This window comes from Cebidichthys violaceus, unplaced genomic scaffold (genome assembly GCF_023349555.1).
Source record: "Cebidichthys violaceus isolate CVI_PGR_0920_01 unplaced genomic scaffold, fCebVio1.0.p SCAF_6, whole genome shotgun sequence".
NCBI classification, from domain to species: Eukaryota; Metazoa; Chordata; class Actinopteri; order Perciformes; family Stichaeidae; genus Cebidichthys; species Cebidichthys violaceus.
Window position 1 is genome coordinate 18,604,958 of NW_027176816.1, and position 20,960 is coordinate 18,625,917.

Below are 20,960 nucleotides of genomic sequence, written 5' to 3' on the forward strand. Positions count from 1 at the left end.
CAGACATTCCTCGTAAGTAACTAATGTTCGACACAAACTTTTCTTTCATGGAAAATTTGAAATTCAATTTTGAAATTCAAGGTTTGTTCAAAATAAAACCTTGACTATTAAATAACTTACATTTTCACGAGAGTTAGAGGACCTTCCCTCACTCTCACTCAAACAAATCTTCCAACAAAAGTTGTTCCAAAATGTTTTAAGGTTGTTCTTCACTCGCGCTGAAGAAGTTCCTCACAGAACAGATCGTGCAGCAGGTCACCGATCATGAACAATCGATCGTATTGTGCATTCTCTCTACTTTTTGTTTATTTCATTTTTTGTCTTTTACTCACTGCCAACCGAGACAAGACATTGTAACTCACTTTTTTACGCCTTTTGCATCTCATTTGTTGAATTCATGGACATGAAACTGGACCAAGTGGTCTTCTGAATGAAGCTGCTACCAAAAATATGATTCTTTATGCTGTGAGCATATGAAACTGGGAATACATGTTGCATAAAAAGCCTTTGTCAATCAAAAAAAAAAAGAAAAGAAGATTCACTTAAAATCATAAATGATGCTCAGCTAATACTTTCCGTTGATGTCGTCCTGTGTTGCCCTTTAGAATCTGGAGAGATACGAACAGAGCAAGGACGAATTCCACCAAGCTGCCTCCAAGACGGAAGCAAGCGTGAGGTGAGAGACACACACATACTCACATTCACAAACTAATTTGCAGTTCCAAAAGTAAGCACATATTATTCCCTGGAGCCTCTGACACACACACACACACACACACACACACACACACACACACACGTACATGCGCTTACCCACAGCAGACTAATAAGCACTGATGGATAGTGATCTGCTCGTTTTTTTCTAATTTTTAACCAGTAACATGCATACGTTCTCTGGAGCACACCTGACTAATGTGATAAGTGTTTTAATTGGCTGCTTTAATTAAGCCGAATTTAACAATACTCTATTTCCCCGTCCTCGCTCCTCACCGTGGACTTGTAATGAGCCCCAGTCGGGGGGGAAAGGCGGCTAATTATTGCCGCTGCAGTCTGTGAAACACCCGGGCCTTGACTCGCCTTTAAGATTTGTCACACCAGTACATGTGGCTTTTCCAATAACAAGAGTCACGCGAGTATTTATGGACGGATGTCTTTCAGTGTGTCCTCAGCAAGCAGTCAGAAGATCACACGTGATCTAAACAGACTTATGTGGAAGCGAAAAACGAAGGCGAACAGTAACAGTTTTCCAGAAACAGTCCGTCGTAAAGGTCCGTGGCAGTTTGCTGCTTCTCTGTTTAGCTTTGTATGTTGGTCCCATCCTCTACCCAAAGCTTTTAGGTCAGGGTTTGAACTCTCGTCTGGTACAATGTCCTCGTTGCCGAGCCGATCGGCTTGTCCCCCTTTTTCATTTCTGAAGAAAACAACAAGATACTTGATTTCCTCACCAAATGGTTCAGATAATCTGCCTAAACTGTTGGCTTGTGTGCAGCCCGTCCTATCGTCTGACAGTTTGTGTTTCTTGGCTCGTCGGACTTCTTTGTAGCGATTTTTGCCATGTTCCCAGATCGCTGCAAATTCTTTGGTGAGAACAGTTTTTTCCCACTATAGCCAACTGAAATGAGGGCCAAAACAAAACCCAAAAAACCCAAGTAAGAAGAAATATTCTTAAAAAAAATGTACATTGTGAGAAGTTTAGTCTCTGGAGATTGGATTAGTTGAGCCATCGACAATGAGTGTCTCTCATGAATGGAGCCCAATCGCTCCAAGAAGACTTGATGCCATATGTAGAGTACTTGGAGTGTACTGGGCTGCTCCAAGGAGCTGACGGCAAGCTGGAGGTTTATTGGAAGCAACTATGAGGAAGAGTCTGAGTTTCAAACGCAGCGTTTCTGGTATAGAAGAAGCTCGGTCCGTCAAATCTACCTGGAATCAATCGTTTCACCCATTCTCCGCAGAATAGAGGATCGCACTGAAGCCCTGCACTTCAGTTTTAAGCCTGACGGTAACAAGAAGAAGGTTTTGGGCTCGCCCCTCCCACACTCCCACACAAGCCATGTAGTTAATACACCCATTCCATGGTAATCTGGAGTGACTGAACACAGTTATCAGCAGTTTAGGAATATAAGACCCCCATTACAGAGCTATTTAAAGCAATGCCTACATGTTTTTGATCTGTGCTGATGCTGATGCTGAAGACCAGATGATCTTACCTCTGGGGAATACTGTACAGTAATACCGCTAATCCTCTTCTCGTAGGGAGGTTGCATTTTTATCAGAGAAGATAAAACGATCCGAGCTTCCTGTACGGCAAGATCTTCATTGACAATTATACACCGCTTTCGCAGGCTTTTGGAGCCTGGATTAGGCTCTCATTCATTCGGTAATCTAGTCTAAGCCCCCCCGACCTCCGGGGAATTCAGCAGTGTCACTTAAAAGAGTGAAGTGAGGTGTGAGGATACGAGTGTGTCTGTGTGTATGGTGTTAAACTCAACAAAGAAAATGGGATGCATTTGACGTGGACCTGTGTACTTCGGTGGCTACAGCATGGTTCTCCTCAGCAGAACGGAGCCGTTGTTGACGTGAGGAGTAACAGCTTTGCATCTCCCACCGTGACTGCTGAGAAAACCCATTGAATAAAAGGACTTTCTACCGAAACGGGGACAAGATTCACGTTGTGTCCTTTCTAAAAAGAACTAGTTAGCTGCCCATTAAGATGAAACCCTCATGTGACACAATACATAGTTGGTAGGTTATGTAACACTACCCAAACCACACTTGTCTTCATTTAGCGGCCAATTTACACTTCCCGTTAATTGCATTGATAGAGTGAGCCCTTGGAACACAGTGTCCGTCTGTAACATCCGGTCCTCAGATAGTTGGACGGATTGCATCACCGTCTCTCTCTCCACCTCAGCTGTGTAAACTCTTATTGTTGCCATAGCTCTCGCAGCATCCTTTTCATTGGCAGCCGGTAGCCTTTAGCCATCTGTCGTCTGTGTGAGGAAAAAGTCCATGTTTACATACAGTACAGGCTTTCTCCCTGGAAATTTAAAGCCGGCCAGATTTTGTTGTATCTCGCCTCCATGATTTATACATTTAGTTTGCAGATCACTGCTTAAACAGCGGCCACACTCGATATGAAGACTGTATGCTGTTTAATTCTTTTTATGATGTTGGGAGACGGTCTCTACCCTACGTTGAATCGACTTGGATAGCAGCACTCCAAAAGCAATCCACCCAGAATACTTACAGTCAGTGCACCGGGCTAAATAGGTGAGTTGTAGCACAGATGTATTAATTGCCGTTTGGTACCGACGTCTAAATGCTCAAATACAAATTGGGTGAGCCTCTGATTAGTCTGAGACTCATCTTGAATGAATGAAATTCCATCTGCAGAGAGCCTGATATAGCGTTAGTGATAGAGTCTGGACATTTAAAGACACTTGGAATCATTCATTTGTGCATTTGAAAGCAACAGACAATGTCATGTTGTGACATTTTCAGCTGCCATAAATGTTGAATAATCTGTGGGAAACTTCAGACGGACTCTGGTTTTATGTTTCTCTCAGTGCAGAGCTGTAGAACAAAGCTACTGTAAAATATGATGAGGGTGACTCCATTCCCCCTTCTGTGGCCTGAGTAAGAATGTGTGTATACGTGCCGAAATTTGTGTGCGCGCGCGTGTGTGTGTGTGTGTGTGTGTGTGTGTGTGTGTGTGTGTGTGTGTGTGTGTGTGTGTGTGTGTGTGTGTGTGTGTGTGTGTGTGTGTGTGTGTGTGTGTGTGTGTGTGTGTGTGTGTGATATGTTAATCCACAGCTTAACCCTTGGTGCCAAAAGGGGGGCTTTGGCTGCAGACACTCCGGAGGGGACCGGTGTGTCACAGTCCAGTGTGTGTGTTTAGAGAGAGACTCAATAACTTTCCTTTCATTCTCTCTCTCTCTCTCCTTATCTATGGGAGTGAATGACACAATTTGCTTTGCCGAAATTATGCCACACAATCGCATGACCGACAAGTCGTGCAGATACAAAGAAATACCAACGCTAACGCCAAATCACACAAGAGGAAAGGAATCTAATTGATATTAATAAAGTAATAAAAGCATACTTACTGTTGATTCCTTTGAGCTCTCTCTTAACGGGTTCCGCGGCTGGAGGGGAAAAAAAAACAGCTTTGGTTGCTGAGTCGTCATTTGATGCAAAGTCAAAACGAGGTTGGAGGAGGAGAAGCGTCACTGAGGCTTTTAGTGCAATTCAGCTCTTTAAGACAACAGGTGTGCTTTAAAAGATGTTCTGCCAGGTCAGTGATTTGATTGGAAATGTGACTTCGGTCACATTGCAATAGTTCAGCTCAGCTACTCAGCAAAATGAACATTAAGTCACACAGACTGACAGGTAACTCTTTAATTGGACAGTTTTGCCCATTGTTACCCTGCATCATCAGAACCCATCTCATCTCATCTTCGTCCGCTTATCCGGGATCGGGGTCGCGGGGGCAACAGCTCCAGCAGGGGACCCCAAACTTCCCTTCACCGGTGCCACATCAGCTCAGCTCTGACTGGGGGGATCCCGAGGCGCTCCCAGGACCAGTTTGGAGATATAGTCCCTCCACCTGGTCCTGGGCCTCCCTCTGGGTCTCCTCCCAGCTGGTCGTGCCTGGAACACCTCCCTAGGGGAGGCGCCCAGGTGGCATCCTCACCAGATGCCCGAAGCCACTTCGACTGGCTCCTTTCCACGCAAAGTGAGTCAGAACTTCTCACCCTATCTCTGAGGGAGATGCCAGCCGCCCTCCTGAGGAAACCCATTTCGGCCGCTTGGACCCGCGATCTAATTCTTTCGGTCATGACCCAGTCCACATGACCATAGGTCAGGGTAGGAACCAAGATTGCAATCAGAATCATCAGAACCCACATGAGGAAGTCTAATTACAGTGACAGCCCTTTAATCCTTCTGATGTTTATATGTATGTAATTTGATTAATAAGTGATTATAAGCATCGTTAGTATTTAGACCGCAGATCGACCGCATGTTATATTGAATAATGGTAGAAACAGGAATGTACTAAAGCCTCCAGACGTAGTGTAAACATGAATCGTATAGCTGTGGGATCTCTGTCACACACTTTTTAACAGAGTTAATGAACTGACAAAGTACAGAGTTGGTAACAAGCACAGCAGTTATTCTGCTATCATAAATTCCTGTAGTTGGTTCGCTTGCTTGTCAGACCACAAATGAACCGCGCCAGAGTCCGCTTGGAAGCAAACCTAGACCCTTCTTTTTCAAGCGGTCTTGTTGGGTTGTTGAGTTCATTTCGTGTGCACCGTTAGCAGTGGACTCTTGCAGCAGGCCGTTCTGGAACTGACCGACATTTAGATTGCATCGCATACCTGATGACCACTTAGCAAAGACGCTTTTGCGTTTGCTAACTAGACAGGCTTTTGCCTAGCGCAATTACTGAGAGAGCGAAAGAGACGTGGAGGATCGAAACGGTTGTCTTTTTAGTCTCCATACATTTTGTGTGTGAGGGAGTGAGGGAGACGGCCCTCTTCTTCAGGGTTGAAAGTAATGGAACAAGAGCGAGACGGAGACGGACGAGGCAGATACCCACGTCAAACCTCTCAGGTCAGTTTCCAAGGCATTTTAACAAGGCCGGCTGTCTCTTACAGACGTAGTCGAACTAGCCTTAATAGCCGGCCTTTGTCAGATCCTCCCAGCCTGTGTCAGATGATACCGGCCTACGGAGATCACTCAGCGATAAGGCTGGAAAACATTGACAAGCGGAGTCCAAGTTAAAAGGCAGACCACTTGGCCATTGTTGTTGTGCAGGACGAGAGAAAAGCGAACCAAAAATATGGTGTGTGTGTGTGTGTGTGTGTGTGTGTGTGTGTGTGTGTGTGTGTGTGTGTGTGGCTCACTGTATTTAGACCCAGGTGAATTTCAAAAGTGTACATTCCATGCCATTAAACTTGTTTCAGAGAGGGGGGGAGAGAGGGAGAGAGAGAGAGGGGGGGGGGGAGGGAGGGAGAGAGAGAGAGAGAGAGAGGGAGGGAGGGAGAGAGGCTGTCAAAAAATGCATTCATTACAAAGTATTCATCAAGTTAATAAATATCATTCAGGACATTTTATGTTAATTATTTCCTGAAAATGACGCGCCAAACGTATTGACTATAAGAAATGAATATAGTTAATCTCGTTACATGGCGACCAATAGGATAGAAAACCCTGAGATACTGTACAGTGTTTGTTACACAGCGTGTCGGACTGTTAACCCGTTTACACCGTTTCTGTGCAGCAAAACACCAAAGAGGAACTCTTTGCAGAAACCCACTGTAAGGTAATGGAAATGTTCCTACTTGACGCGCCGATAGCCGAGCGGTTAGGGCGCAGACCACATGGACGCGATTAACCCTGAGCAGCGAGTCCCCTGGACCATTTGCTGCATGTCTACGGGGGCGGCGGTCTGACGCTTAGGATGGAGGTCTAATTTCACGCACGCACCTGTACGTATATGACGACCGTAATTCAAGTTCACGTCGGAGCAACGATGCAAATTCATTCGAGCTAATTAAAAGAAAGTGGAAAAAAAGGAGTGACGAAAGTGCGAGGCATTCGGAGACTTGAAGTACCCTCCATCCACTTCAATGTTTACGAGCGACACGGCGAAGTCTGAGTACCAGCACAGAGAGGAGGCTCTTTACCCGGCTGTGATAGGAGCGGAGGGATGGGAGAGTACGAGTGAAGGAGTGTGGAGATACAAGATAGGACTGTGTGTCCTCAGTCAATTGAAAAGCTGTCAGGGTGCAGGTGCATACAAGCTACAAGCCACAGATAAGAGGCAACTCTGTCTGTCTAGCTGTTTTCCTCCTCACCTCTCCCGCCCTCCTTCTCCCTTACTATCATCTCTCTCTTTCTCTTTACTTCACCAGCGCTCCGTTATTAATCAAGTTGGTAATGGCAAAGCAGTCTGTTCAGGAGTTCTGACCCTCCCGACGCGTCAAATTCGTCCATTTCTTGCCTCAATAGATAAGGATGGACCGGTTTTCCTCGCAGTCTCTCGGTCCCTCTTCGAAGCTTTCCCTCTTCACCGGGGATTAAACATTTTCTCATCATATGGGACCTATCCCATTTTAAGCAAATTAGTGGAAAGTTGCAATAAACAATGCTAAATATGTACATTTCCGTGAGCCGGATTCAAGCTAATGGGAAAGCTTTGGATAAAGTAATGCATTTGTAAGATTTATAGGCATTTTTTTTGTAGGTTAGCTGTTTCCCTTTACTTCCAGTCTTTATGCTAAGCTAAGCTAATCCCTTATTGGCTCCAGCTTCATATTTCCTGAACAGACATTAGTAGTTTCAATCTTCTCATCTAACTCGTGGGGGGGGGGGGCAAATAAGCGCAACTCCTGAAATGTTGAACTAGTTTGGGTTTTCCATTGATCTTGGATCAACAAGCGGTTTTATTTCCGTTCTGTCGGCCTGAGCTTTTCACGCACACATCCAAACATGGGATCGAGTGTCTCTATCTTCAAAGAGACAGCAGCAACCTCCTTGACAAAAGGGCTTAGACACGGACTTCACGAGAGCAGTAAGGGGAGAACGAGAGCACAGAGTGTTTAACAGAATATCAAACCTGATGTTGATCCTGACAGTGGAGGCTCAAGTTTGTCAAAAGCGAAGAGAACGCCAGACCCCACGGGAACAGAAGGCAGAGAAGGACAGAGCTTTGATGGTCGGGGTCATGAGCATGATGTAGATGCCTGGCCTGAGGAACGCCCACTACCTGATATGAAGACATGTCTTGCAGGACTTTTACTTCTTGGAGGAAGACAGTGATCGTGCAGTATGCAGGCAAACGTAGAGATAAACTGACGCTTCTTACAAACCGCTCTCTTTTTCATTGCTCTCAGATTTTGATGCACCCATAACCTTGTTTTTTTTTTTTTTGTTCTGATTTAAAAAAATCAAAAAATCTGTGTTATCCTAGTAATGAAAGAATGTCATTCAGCTGTATTTTATGTTATTGGAATGGCAAACTTGAACTTAAACCTCACTACTGAAGGACTCCAGGAAGTTGTTATGATGAAACTTACTTCACTAAACAGAGGAAGATTCATCTCAGCAGAAAAATGTGGTTCAATCGGACATTTGAATATTTGTGCATTAAGTTGCTCACCTTGAGTTCTTTAAATAATACTTTGTATCGCGCTGTATAACCTGACTCATTTATCCAGCAGTATCCTCAGTCCTTCCTGAACACATGCATTTGCGCTAAAACCTTCCTATTTAAAACACTTACGTATTAAAAGGCTCGATTAGGCATCCTGCGGCGTGCGGAAAAAAACGTCCAAGCGTTCATCTGATCTACATCACGCTTGGCGGGTGCATTGCTGGAGATTGCCACGGACGTGCAGAGTCAAATATGGTGCAATTTGGACACGTCAACATCAATAAACTTTGAATAAATAAGCGATGGCGCTCTGTGCGCGCGCGGGGGGGGGGGTGGGGCTTAGGGGCTCTGCGGAGTGAGTCGTGCATGTCATCCTCAGTGGATATACCCACGTTACAACCAAACTCCACTTCCCTTGGAGACAACGAGCGACGAGCGGTTTCTCCACAGAGCCGCTAGCAGCGATACCGAGAGCCAAGCAATCGGCACATGCTCCGAACAGCCACTGCACCACTGTTGTCATGATGCAGAAATATTGTGACTTCTTAGGCTGAAAATGTGGAGATTAAAGATGTGAAAGCGCACTGGTCAGGATTGGTAGATGAAACTAGGGCTTTAATTCAATTGGATTGCGGTTCATCATCAGCTTTCCATCATAAGACGAAGCATTACATTACAGTCATTTAGCAGACGCTCTTATCCAAAGCGACTTACAATTCAGTATCTATCTACACACCGTAGACACAGTTAAGTGTCTTGCTCAAGGACACATTGACAAGGACACATTGACATGAGACTAGTAGAGCAGGAGCCGGGGATCGAACCGCCGACCATCTGATTGAAAGGCGGCCCTGCTCTCCACTTAGCCACGGTCACCCCGAAGCAAAGTTAAAAGTTGTGTTAATAACCTGGCTTCTTTCCTTGAATTGCCCTTTCTCCCCATGCGCGCTACACAGAAAAGTAGCTGCCAGAATGAGGCAGGTAGTCGGCTATTTGGCTTCCACTCTGGGAAGCGTCTGAACTGAGATTAGTGAGTTTTGTGCAACATTTTTTTTTTTCCCCACTAATGTTTAAACACACATTGAAAGACGCAGTTGTTTTCATTGGAATGCACGGCCAGGCACTGTAAAAAAAAAACAAACAGAAAAAGTCGAGGAGACACTATATTCATACCCATGTCAAAACTAATACAACATATGCACAATGTGTCGACACACAAACGCGATGTGCAGACGTTCACAGAAGTGTTTTTTGTAGCCTTCAAGTCAGTCACAATATTGGATTCCCTTTATTTGTCCTCCTCGGCGCTGCTTCCCGTGAGATGTGAACACGATTTACTAATTGGTTGCCTGAAACGCAGCGCAGATACCAATACTTTGTAGTTGACAGGCTAGACGTAAAATGGCATGTAGGACAAACAATGCCTCATATGTATAGCCAAAGCCATTAAGGAGAGCACAAAAAGAACCATCAGTCTAACTGTGAGAGATGCATGGTTTAGAGGCGATAAAGGCGTCTTCCTTATCAGACTCCAAGCTTTTGCCAGAGGCTTTTTGTAGTTGGTGTTGTGTTTTGTGTCTTTTTTCCATTTTCCAATTCCTCCCCTTTCATGTCGCTCCCTCTCTCTCTTTTGTCTTGGGTAAGCTGGTCGGCGTGGTCCAGAAGTCTGAGGCCTCTGTGTTCCGTACGCCTCCGCCGCCGGAGATTAAAAATAATGGGCAGCACCATTAATTAAGCAACTAATCTTACTGTTTATGTTTTGTCATATTTACCGCTCACAGATGCGTGGAGAACTCCCCCCCCCCCCCCCCAAAAACAAAAATGTTTTGCTCCCACACACGCGTTAAAAATGCTTCCGCAGCACGTACGCACATTAAAAACAACCCCATACGTGGCTGGACAGGCTGTCAGGGACACCCCCCCCTCCTGATGTGCTGCCCCCCCCCCCCCTTTCTTTCTCTATATTTATTTTTGTAAGCGGCTCAGTTAATATTGTTGATTTAAGACCTCACCTTCAATTTGGTGTAGCATGTGGACAGAGCTTTAGCTTTTGCCGCGGCTGAGCCAATTTTCTGCTTCAAGCGCCTTTAATAAACCACGCAGCGCTATCAGGAGGCTTTGGCTCTCCTGATGAAGGCCATTTATTTCAAATTAAAGGAGAGTTCCTTATCTGCGGCGGCCTCAAACGGCGAGAGAGATAAAGATGGCGAGCTTTGTGGTCGTCCTCGCTGTGTTGTTAATGCGATGAGAGAGAGAGAGGGGGGGGGGGGCGGGGAGAGGAGGGGGGGGGTGGGGGGGTGGGAGGCGTAAGAAAGGAGACTTGAGTTGGAGAGAAGAAAGAGAATAAAAGTGGGAAAAGGCAGATTAAACAGGCAAAATAGGTGGTGGTGGGGGGGGGGCAGAGTGATCTGATAGGTTGTCATCTTTTTAAAATGGGTCTTGTGAGCGAGCCCCAAAAAAAACTGCTTCATTCCTTCCCTTTCACCGTTTTATCTCCCTAACTTCCTTTATATGTTTTTCTATCCATCTCTGTTCATTTTCCTCTTTAACCTCCATCACCCATGCCCAGAAAAAGCTCAGTCATTGCATCCATGATACCGATGATAAAGTGTGTGTGTGTGTGTGTGTGTGTGTGTGTGTGTGTGTGTGTGTGTGTGTGTGAGCGCCCGTGTGGACACGGATACGCTGTAATTGAAACGCGGGGGTCAGCTCTCCTTCATGAATCAAAGCCAAAAAGACCCTTTAATGTGGCTTTCAATTAAATCTGGTGTTAAATGCTCCTCACAGAGAGTACGCACAGCGCAGAGGGGATCGACGTGTAGGGAGGTGTGTGTGTGTGTGTGTGTGTGTGTGTGTGTGTGTGTGTGTGTGTGTGTGTGTGTGTGTGTGTGTGTGTGTGTGTGTGTGCGTGTGTGTGCGCAAGTTTCGGCACTTTCGTGTTTACTGTGTGTGTGTGTGTGTGTGTGTGTGTGTGTACGTTTGTGCGCGCCCCTTCCTATACCTGCGTAGGCGGGCTTAACTCGCTTGTCTCCGCTTCAATCAGTCAGAATCCATTACAGCGAGGCACTCGGGCAGCGGGCCTGTCATAGTTAACAATCGCACAGATAGACAGCCAAAGACCAATTATAACACAGCCCACATATCAAATTAAGCACGGCTCATCCAGCCGCTCAGAGCGCACTTTTCTGCTGTATTTGATCAGGATGATCCCACCCACACAATTAAAGAGCGATTTGGCGCTAATTGCACGATTTGCGACGAGGCACGTACGAAACGCACCATAAGTTGTTAAACATGTTGCAGTGGGTGATGCTGTTGATTGTTTTCCATCTTTGTCTTGCCTCAATTAGTCAGACCTACCCTTGTGTGTGTGTGTGTGTTTTTTTTTCTTCTTTGTGTTCTTTTTTAATATTTTTTATTTTGTTCAGCTGTGGCTGAAGACAAGGAAGCTGTGAATTGGACCATATATATATTAATGCACATTTCAGTTCTCAAATTTGTACATGGGTATTTATGTAGAAGGGGGGGTGAAAAATGTATTTATTGTTCTGTTAGGACTGGACAATACCACATACATACCCACCATAATTAGAAAGTATCCCAATAGGAAATGGGAGACTTGAATATACTCATCAAATCGCTGAATCAAGGCTCTTTGTAATCAAACATACCACACTTCTTTATGAATGGCTCAACGAATTAGCTATGCTTTTAAGGAAAAGATATTTAGTTTTTGTTGAATTCATCTGAAATAGTCATTTTTTGGCCTTCTCGAGTGCAGTGGAAACGAGCCGTGAACGCAACACTGACATATCACCTCCACAGATGATCATCTGCACATCCAACAGTTACGGCGCAACATTATCATCCATTTAGAGCTGTTGTCACCTGATGAATGTATGCATGTTCAAGATTAACTCGCCTTTTAACTCGTGGTCGCCACTTTGGACTCTCATTGGTCTCCAACAACGACTGAGGGCGATCCCTGGCTCCTCTAAATGCTCCACTGTGATCACCAGCTAGTCGCTGCAGTTGTAAACCACAGGAGAGAGTTTCTTATGCATGTATCTGATCCAGTGTTCCATACAACAACACAGATCATCCTTTTTTCACATTTCCTCTTTCTCCAAAGAGCTGATGTGCGCGTTGCACTAAATGCTGTCATTTTTTTTTTTTTTGTTTCTCACTTAAAGTTTTTTGTTACAACCAAAAAAAAATCCTGAACAAATCCAAACCAGAGTGATGAATGAAACCCTGATCTACAGTACAATCGCAAAGAGTGGATTTGACGCACCTGGTCCAGCTTTAGCTGTTGATCCTCATCAGTTGTTTGGTTTCATCCATTTTAAAGTGATTCAAGTTTTTTTTTCAGGCTGCATTATTTTTCTGCAGGCCCAAAAAGAAGAAGAAGAGAGAGGGGATCAAACGTTCCATCCTTCTGTGTTTGTGTGTTTTGCAGGTCTCGCAATACCGACCCGGTGTGTCTTGGCCTGCAGGCTCAGATCTTATCTTGCTACAGGGACAACAGAGACCAGACCCTAAGGTGTTCAGACCTGGCCAAAGAATACATGCGGTGCATCAACGCTGCAAAGAAGGTGAGAGCTTCTTTCAGGATTTAGAATATACGGGTCAATACAACAACTGTGTCAGTCCGAGATCATACCTTAATTATGAGGATCGCTTTCTAAAGCCATATCAATAGCAACTTCCAACCAAAAAGAATAAATACATAGTTATTATAATAATGCTAATAATGTTTTATTGAGTTGTACTTCACATGGCCCTTCAAAGAAGCAGGGGGGGACATAACAATCCAGTCTGAGTAGTGTCTTTTGAAGTTTTCCACGGAGAGAGATGATATTTTCAGAGCAGCACACTGTCTGATGTAAAAGAAAGAAATTCAATTTTTCTCATGTTCTCACGATTATTCAGGCGGGGGGGGGTTTAAAGACCCCCAAAAAAATCAGATTGATCGGATTTTGAGTGCTGTCACTTTAGTTTTTAACACAGAGGGAAAAGCTTGTCATTAGAAACGGCTTTCAGAGTGAGCGTCTGATGTAAAAGTATGAAATCCAAAGTTCTCCGGCGCTACCAAACTTGTTTTCCTACTTATGCTGAAAATGACACCGTTTCAAAGGCAAACACGGTTTTGGGGTTGCTGTGACATAAGTCCTCAGCAGCAGTTCAGCTCGTCACCGCAGCCTTCGCCCTTTCCGTTCTAATTTTAGGTAGTTTACAGACACAATCATTTAAAGTAAGTGAGAGGGGAAAAAACAAAAAGCAGGTTGTCATCGGAAAAAACAAGCGGTAAAAGTAGACATTTTCACTGACAACATTCATTTAGATATTTTCTGAATACGAACAAACACAGAAACACCGAAGAAAAATCTGAATTCCTGAAAGCGGTTCACCTGATGTCAGTAAACCAGACAGCGTTGTCCAGTCAGACGCAGCGCTGATGTCTGCAGTCTCATCATTAGAGTTCTAGGAGAGTTTAACAGAACTGCACTGTAGACTGTAAATGTGTTTATATAACCCCAAGGCTTCTTTTTATGGTCATGTGTGTTCGGCTTTTGCTATTTTGTAAGTTCTAAAACTCAACCATTAACCCGTGTCCCTCATCAAAGCAAATATTTATATGATGATTTTTATTTTTTTTTTTACTGTATCTTTGGTCTCATTTTAGCTTCAAAGTGAGATTTAAAATCTCCAGTGTTGTTTCACATTGTAAATGACGTGAAGCTATTTCCAGGCGGACAGAAGTGTTACTTATTCTGTGTCGTTACATTAATAAGCTGTGTGAGCTTTATGCTTTTCATTTAACCTCCAATAAGTTAGCATTATATGTTTGTATGACACACTGAAGGTGATTTTTTTTATTTTTCAAAAGGGGAAACTACGGAGTAAAACAAAGTGAGGTGATTTTGTTTTCTACGCCATTTAAATTATTCAACAAACGGTATTATTTGTTTGAATTTACTCATAATTTTGACTTGTCTGATAATCTTTCACCACATTTCGACAGTCATGGGGCTCCATAGACATTGTATCAAAGTGATCTGGGTCGTTTTCTGACGCAGTATTAATTAAGTTGACGTCGGTGTGTCTTCAAGAAATCCGGCCTTTTATTTTTTTCTCTTTGTCACTTTGTAGTTTTTTTAAAAACCACTGCTTACGCATGCACTCAGAAAAGTTTAGCCTTTGTACTTTCGCGTTCAGCGTTCCACATTCCTCAATTGGATCCGCTGCTGTATTATTCAAAAGCAAAGACGAGCTCCCCTCCTCAAGTATGTGCATCGCTGCGGCAGTTTTAAGTTACAAATTCACAGAAAATGTTGCGCGAGTGGACGAGGGGACGTTGGAGGCAGAGCACTGGAAGCTCGCCCTTCCAAAAGTTTGTACAGTAGAGGCATTTGAAGGTGTAGCTGCTAATCATGCACCCGGACAGCGTATTACTCTGCCTCATGGTGCTCTCTGCTCACATCTCCTCTGCGTTGCTCAGGGGCACTGAGGCTTCCCCCTGGCATACAGTAATACAGCATGTGATAATCAGCTCGCTGAAACTTGATTCCTCCGCTCTTGTGCTGGTGCAGTGTGTGTGTCTGTGTGTGTGTGGCTGTGTGTGGCTGCCTATACGTGTGTGCACTTTCAATCGTATCTGTAGCTTTGTCTCTGTCTTGTGTGAAGCCCATGCAGACACAAACACACTTTTATATACACGCAGCTAAGCCCATGTTTTGTTTTTTGTTTTCTTGTATTTCTACACATGAGATGTAAAATGTCCTCTGTGTGTGTGTGTGTGTGTGTGTGTGTGTGTGTGTGTGTGTGTGTGTGTGTGTGTGTGCGTGTGTGCGTGTGTGTGTGAGAGCGTGCGTATGTAAGATCTTCTTTATCATATTAGCTGGTGTGAGATAACGAGGAGTGAAGTGAAGACTCTTTGAAGGCTGTCTTTAAAAGAGCACAGCAGATCATACACAATGTGTGTGTGTGTGTGTTTGTGTGTGTGTGTGTGTGTGTGTGTGTGTGTGTGTGTGTGTGTGTGTGTGTGTGTGTGTGTGTGTGTGTGTGTGTGTGTGTGTGAATAGTTCTACGTTGCAGTCTGCTTTAACCTACACATCAAGGTCTTTCCTGCTGATTAGCCCCCGAGGCATCTCCCTGACTTTCGCCCAAGTTGAAAGTTTATAAAGTTCTTCTTCCATTATGTGTCTTTAGAAGCTATCACCGTTTGGTTATCACTGATGACTTGTTAACTTTTTTTTTTTGCGGAGAAGATTGTGAACTTACTTAATGTACTATGGCCTGACACACCGTGAGAATGTTGAACAAAATAACCGTGTAGAGCCAGCAGACTTCATTTAATATAAATGGAATTGCCACAATCAGAGTATTTTGCGTTAGCCTCAAAATCAAATTTAAAATGATTATATCAGGACATTATAATATATAATTGTAGCTTTCTAATTATGGTAGCATTGACAAACTACTTGTAACTAAGTCACATCTGACAATGGTAACGAAGACAGAGCGCAATTAAATTCCAACAATTCATCGATCTCCATGGACTTTGTATTGCGTGAAGGCGCCTCCTTGTCATTTTCATCTGCTAGCAAACAACAGAAAAATGCCCAAAAGCTGCTTTGTGGTGGGACGCACACAAGGCAAAGAACCCAGAACTAAGTTGCTGTACGGCGCCGAACCGAAAAACTAAGGCTAGGGATGCTTCCATCGAACTTTTTCAGTCCTGATACCAACACCTGGGCTTTGTACGAGTACCGATCTGGTGCCAGTATTTAATCAACAAGCTGTACGCCTCACTGTGTTGAAGAAACACGGATCAACCTATTGTCACCGATACCCGATCCAGCAATTCTAGTCCGTATCGAACTGACATCATTGTTGGTATCGGTGCATCTCTACTGTGTGTAATAACACGAGGGGCTTCAGCAGGAAGCATTAAGTAACGGTGGGGTCCTGACACCCAGTATGCTAACGTTACGTGTGCAGCAAGCATTTTGTCCACAGTGTCAGATTTAGGCTAACTATATTTTATGAAGTAAAGCTGAAGCATTTTGACAGTTTGCAACTTGTGTTATACTGGAATTTGTATACATCGGAAAGCTATGCAGTAGTTAGCTTGCTATATTAGGTTAGCAAGCTAACTACAGTAGCTTGCTAACACATAGCTAACATTAGCTCTCTCATCATTTCTGTTATCAGCTGCACTCAAATAAGCCCTTGACATGCTGATGTTTTTAGCTAGCTACGGGCTTTTTGTTAGCGATTCTGTGCTTGGTTGCATATTGTGTAGCAGACTGCTTTGCCTTCTGGGAGACGGTGGTATGGTTTTCCCAGTATAACGCGTTGTGCCCTGTCTCCATGCTGAAGATATCTGACGGCTAATGCTACAGCCTCACAGACTAACACGTCCAGAACATCACAATAATGTCTAACTGGCATTATGATTTGGTCCCATATATATATATCGAATTAGCCAACAGTTGTATTAATGTCTGTATGTAGTCAACAACTGACTGTCAAATCAAATAAAGAAAGTTCAATTAAATAATACATCAACAATATTTATTGTCAGATTTCAAATTGAACTGAATGAATTAGGAATAATACATAAAGAAATAAATGTTCTCTCGCTTCAAAATAAGGGCTGGATTAAATCATAAATGACATAACAGAAAGGTTTTGAAAAATGTGCATCTTAAAAAAAATGTACTTAATTTTATAAAAATGTATTTCACTGAATTGCCCTGCAGCTTTACATTCAGTTCATTCAGGTGTGAAGTGATGTCAATCGAAAAAAAACAGGATTTTATATTTTTCTCATCTTCTAATAAGATAAATTTGTGTTCAGGGACTTTGTCTGTGGTTATTAAACCACTTGTTTCAGCTCTATTATCTCTGTTAACATCTTTGTTGTTATGGGTTCTGATCATATTGGGCTCTTAGATTGTTTATTATCTGTGACTTCATTTCGGATGTGAGTGGGTACGTTTTCTAAAAAGAGTTGTGCTTTGTCTCGTAGTGGCGCTTCACATTACCACCTTTAATTATCACCACGGTCTCTGAACAAATGAGACATACTGGTTTTAAACGGTCCGTGGGCAGAATTAACATTTAAGAGTCTGTTCATTCTTGGTTAAAGACTCTGGTCTTTCTGGTCTCTCTGACCACGTTTCTCTTTTAGGAGAACGTCACGTTCAATACACATTTTTGATTGGCTGAGTAGCATCACGTGATGTGATATACAACTGGTAAACACACGGTGTGTTTCCTGCTCAACTGAACGAGTGCCGTAAAGGCTAGAAAAGCTGCGCCGGTTAAAATAGAAGTGCTCAGTCAAAATTGTATAATTCTCAATTATCTATCGGTTTTAGGTCCAAGGTCCGGATACAACAGCGTCTTGGTCCGGACCGCGGTTGGCCTATTAGTGACCTCTGTGCTGAGCTAAAGATTTAAGAGGAATATTTTCTGCTAGCTAGCTAGAGACAATTGAAAATAGAGCTACGTAGCTCAAAATCTAGCTTCCTCTTGCTGGTTTCTACCCCAGCTTTAATTAATCACTAATTATTAACGAATCAGTAGCTGAGTAGTCGTGTTTTAGGTGGTTCACTGAGCTTAATAGCTTATTATTAATAGCTTATTGTTTGCTTAAGTTTGAATCCAGCACATCACTTTTAGAGCATCACACCTTTTTATGTTTCTGTGTTGTATAACAGAGAACTGCAGCAAAAAACGTTATTCCATTTTATCATTTGAAACATAAATGTTTGAGTCCAACAAACATTGGGGAAATATTTCTTACTTCTTTATAATGCATATTAAATGAGTGCATCATAAAGAAAGTCAGTGCGCTTTCAGCCTGGGGAAAATTAGTTTTCATTTCTGTTTTCATCCTATTTATAAGATGTCTTCTGTATTACCCATTTAAGTGTTAATCCCTTCAATTGGCCTACTGCTTATTTAATTAATCAACAACTAAGAATGAAATGGAAAGCTTCTGATGGGAGACAACAAAACAAATGATGTCCCTTCATTCCTCAGCTTTTTAAACGAGCGAGATATGGCATTATCGGGACTAAATGTGGTCCGGTTTTGTTCTTTCTTTCCCGACGCGACAGAAGCGACTGTGATGTGTTTTGATCAGTGTCGCAGCGGGTCAGCGGACAGGCCTGCATATTACAGACGTCTTCCCGCTGGGTTACACTGCCGTCTTTATGCACGCTTGTGTACATGCTTGTGTGTCTGATGGCAAACGAGGGGAGGATCCCACAGAGACCGAGCAGACGACTTCTAGTCATTATCCTCTGGGAGGCTGAGCCTGACGTGGGCAACGCAACATGCAACGCATACACACCGCCCAGACGCTCGGTGGGATTCTCCAGTCATTTATCTGCACTCTCAGATGTGAACACGCTCACACACCGACTCTATGCCCGGCAGGATTCTGCAGTCATTTAGCACCGATCAGTTCTCAGTGAAGAGAGGGGAGAAGAGAGAAAAACGGTGACAGAGAGGTATGAAACAAAGAGATTTGGAAAGGATGGAGAAAACACCTGAGCGGAGAGGAGACAGAGCAGGTGAAGGATACACAGGGAGTAAAAACAAAAAAAGAGATTTAGGGAAACAGACGAGTGCAACAAGCAGCATCTCCGAAACACAGACGTATAGTATACTGTATGTGGATCTCGGGATCTGGCCAGCTGTACAGTTAAGACCTCAGGAACTTTAAACGTCATTTTCCCCTTCAGCAAGGCCAACTACTGAGGCACACACACACACACACACTCACATTCACACTCACACACTCACGCATATATATCCGATGCCCTGCTGTGGAGTACAGACGTGCCAGGCTCTGGGGTCTAATACCAAGGGAGTTACTCCTCAAGTTAAACGCTGCCTGTCAGACGAGAGAGACAGAGAAACTGAAGCAAACGGAGGGGAAATTTTGAAAATATGTGTTTTCAATAGGGGTGAGCCTGAACAGTCGACTATTCAACATGGCCAAAATCAAAGAATGGACCTCCGTGTATTAATCAGAGCCCTAACATAAGAACGTAAGGCTGGATATATTTTGAATTTATGAGCGATTCTCTAGAATCAGCTGGGGGAGGCGCGTAGAAACAGCTGCTTCCCTTCCCTGTTGTTTCCCTTCTGTCTGTGGATTGCTTCAATTGGGGACAATGGAATTAGGAATTAGGACCCGCTAATGCTTGCTAGCTCTCGTCCTGCCAATGTCAACGCAGATTGGTTCTTCACAAATGAAGCCTTATCGGGGAAATAAGCGGGACGACGGGATGCCATTAGTTTTGAGCCCCCGCTCACGAGGTCTGTTGAGTTTCTCAAATGCATTTTAGATTGGATTAGATTAGACATGCTAGATCAATAAATAGCAATACAGGTAAGATGGAAAATATTTAAATATATATTTTTTGGGTGAACTGTCCCTTTTTAAGGAGTTAAAATGAGGCTGAATATTGTTTTTGTTGCTCTGGAGCGCATGTGTGTGTTATCTGTTTCATGGATTTATTACAAATTTACACCTGTGTTTTGTAGTCTGGCCTTCCCTATGCGCTCCCGTAAACTGTCCAAGTTGCTGAACTGGTCCCTGACAGCCTCAACGAGATCCAGTAAGGGAGTAGGAGGACTTGCTGATGAGATGTCAGATTTGTCAGCTATCACACTCTAACCCATTCTCTAAAAGTACCCAGTGCAGTGAGATTGACTGTCCCTCTCCTGCATGTCAGCCATTCATTTACACCTTTTAATTCCCCCTTCTTGTACTTAGCTAATGATTCAGCTTGTTGGACTGTTCAGCCGTTGACAGTCATTACCATCCGGGGCTGGTACGAATAGCGGAGGAGTTTTGACTGACGACATGTCATGTCTGCTGTCCATCAGATGCCACTTAACAGATTTATTAAATGCCGTGTTAAGACGGAGCTTTAAGAACTCAAGATCGGCACCAAGAGCGGTAGAATTTCCTCCCTAATCGCATTTCAAATCCGGCTCAACCTTACATTAGAAAGAAAAAGAAAAAGTTATGAAAAATGACCAAAAAAGTAGCTCTAATCGATTATCTTTGACACTTCTCTGATGCCGGTGGTATCGACGGATGTACCGCATTATGTGCTGACAAGTGTTTGCAATATTCTGTCCCTCTCATTTATGTAAATGTGGGGGGGGGGGGGCAGTTCTGTAGTTGATGCAGAGGAGCCTTCCTGAGACCCACGGAGGGATGGTTAGGAATTCTTTTTAGGAGCGCTGTGGTGATTTGAAATGGCCAGCCTGTTGTCCAGGAGCCCGTGTGCCGTTACCGAGGCGTGCTTAGTGCTTAGTGCTTAGTGCTTAGTGCTTAGTGCTTAGTGCTTAGTGCGATTCCCGGCGGACGGCGCACCAGAAGATAAGGGAAGAGAGAAAATAGTTTCATCAAGTTTTGATAAGCCCATTCTCAGAGGAAAACTCCATTGACAATACTGATAATACATCTGTATCTGTTGCCAATCTGTATGCAAACTGACTCTCACATAGCCAGTGAATCACAGCGGTATGAAACCTGCTATTGATTTCTCCTACCTTCAGTTTTTATTGTTGATTGAACGGGAGTCATGCCGGTACAAAGATCACAGCAGCTCAGCTTCTCTGCCGGCAGATAAAAATGTAGACAAACAAGCTGAAGGAAGACGCACAAAGACGAGGCTTTGAAGAACTAAAAAGCTCACGTTGTAGATAACCAGAGATCTGGAAACTGTTACATAGAGGTGGTAGATATGAAAAGGCC

The 20,960-nt window shown here is 43.7% G+C and overlaps 1 protein-coding gene across 2 annotated transcripts in view; it reads left to right on the forward strand.

The window, feature by feature from the left end:
* Positions 1–20,960, forward strand: part of chchd6a (coiled-coil-helix-coiled-coil-helix domain containing 6a) — a 68,120-nt gene that overhangs the window by 33,949 nt on the left and 13,211 nt on the right. For both annotated transcript variants that reach the window (XM_068733540.1, XM_068733541.1), the window contains 2 exons: positions 606–676; positions 12,624–12,759. In XM_068733540.1, coding sequence (XP_068589641.1) covers positions 606–676; positions 12,624–12,759 — 207 coding nt within the window. The remainder of the gene's footprint in view (positions 1–605; positions 677–12,623; positions 12,760–20,960) is intronic.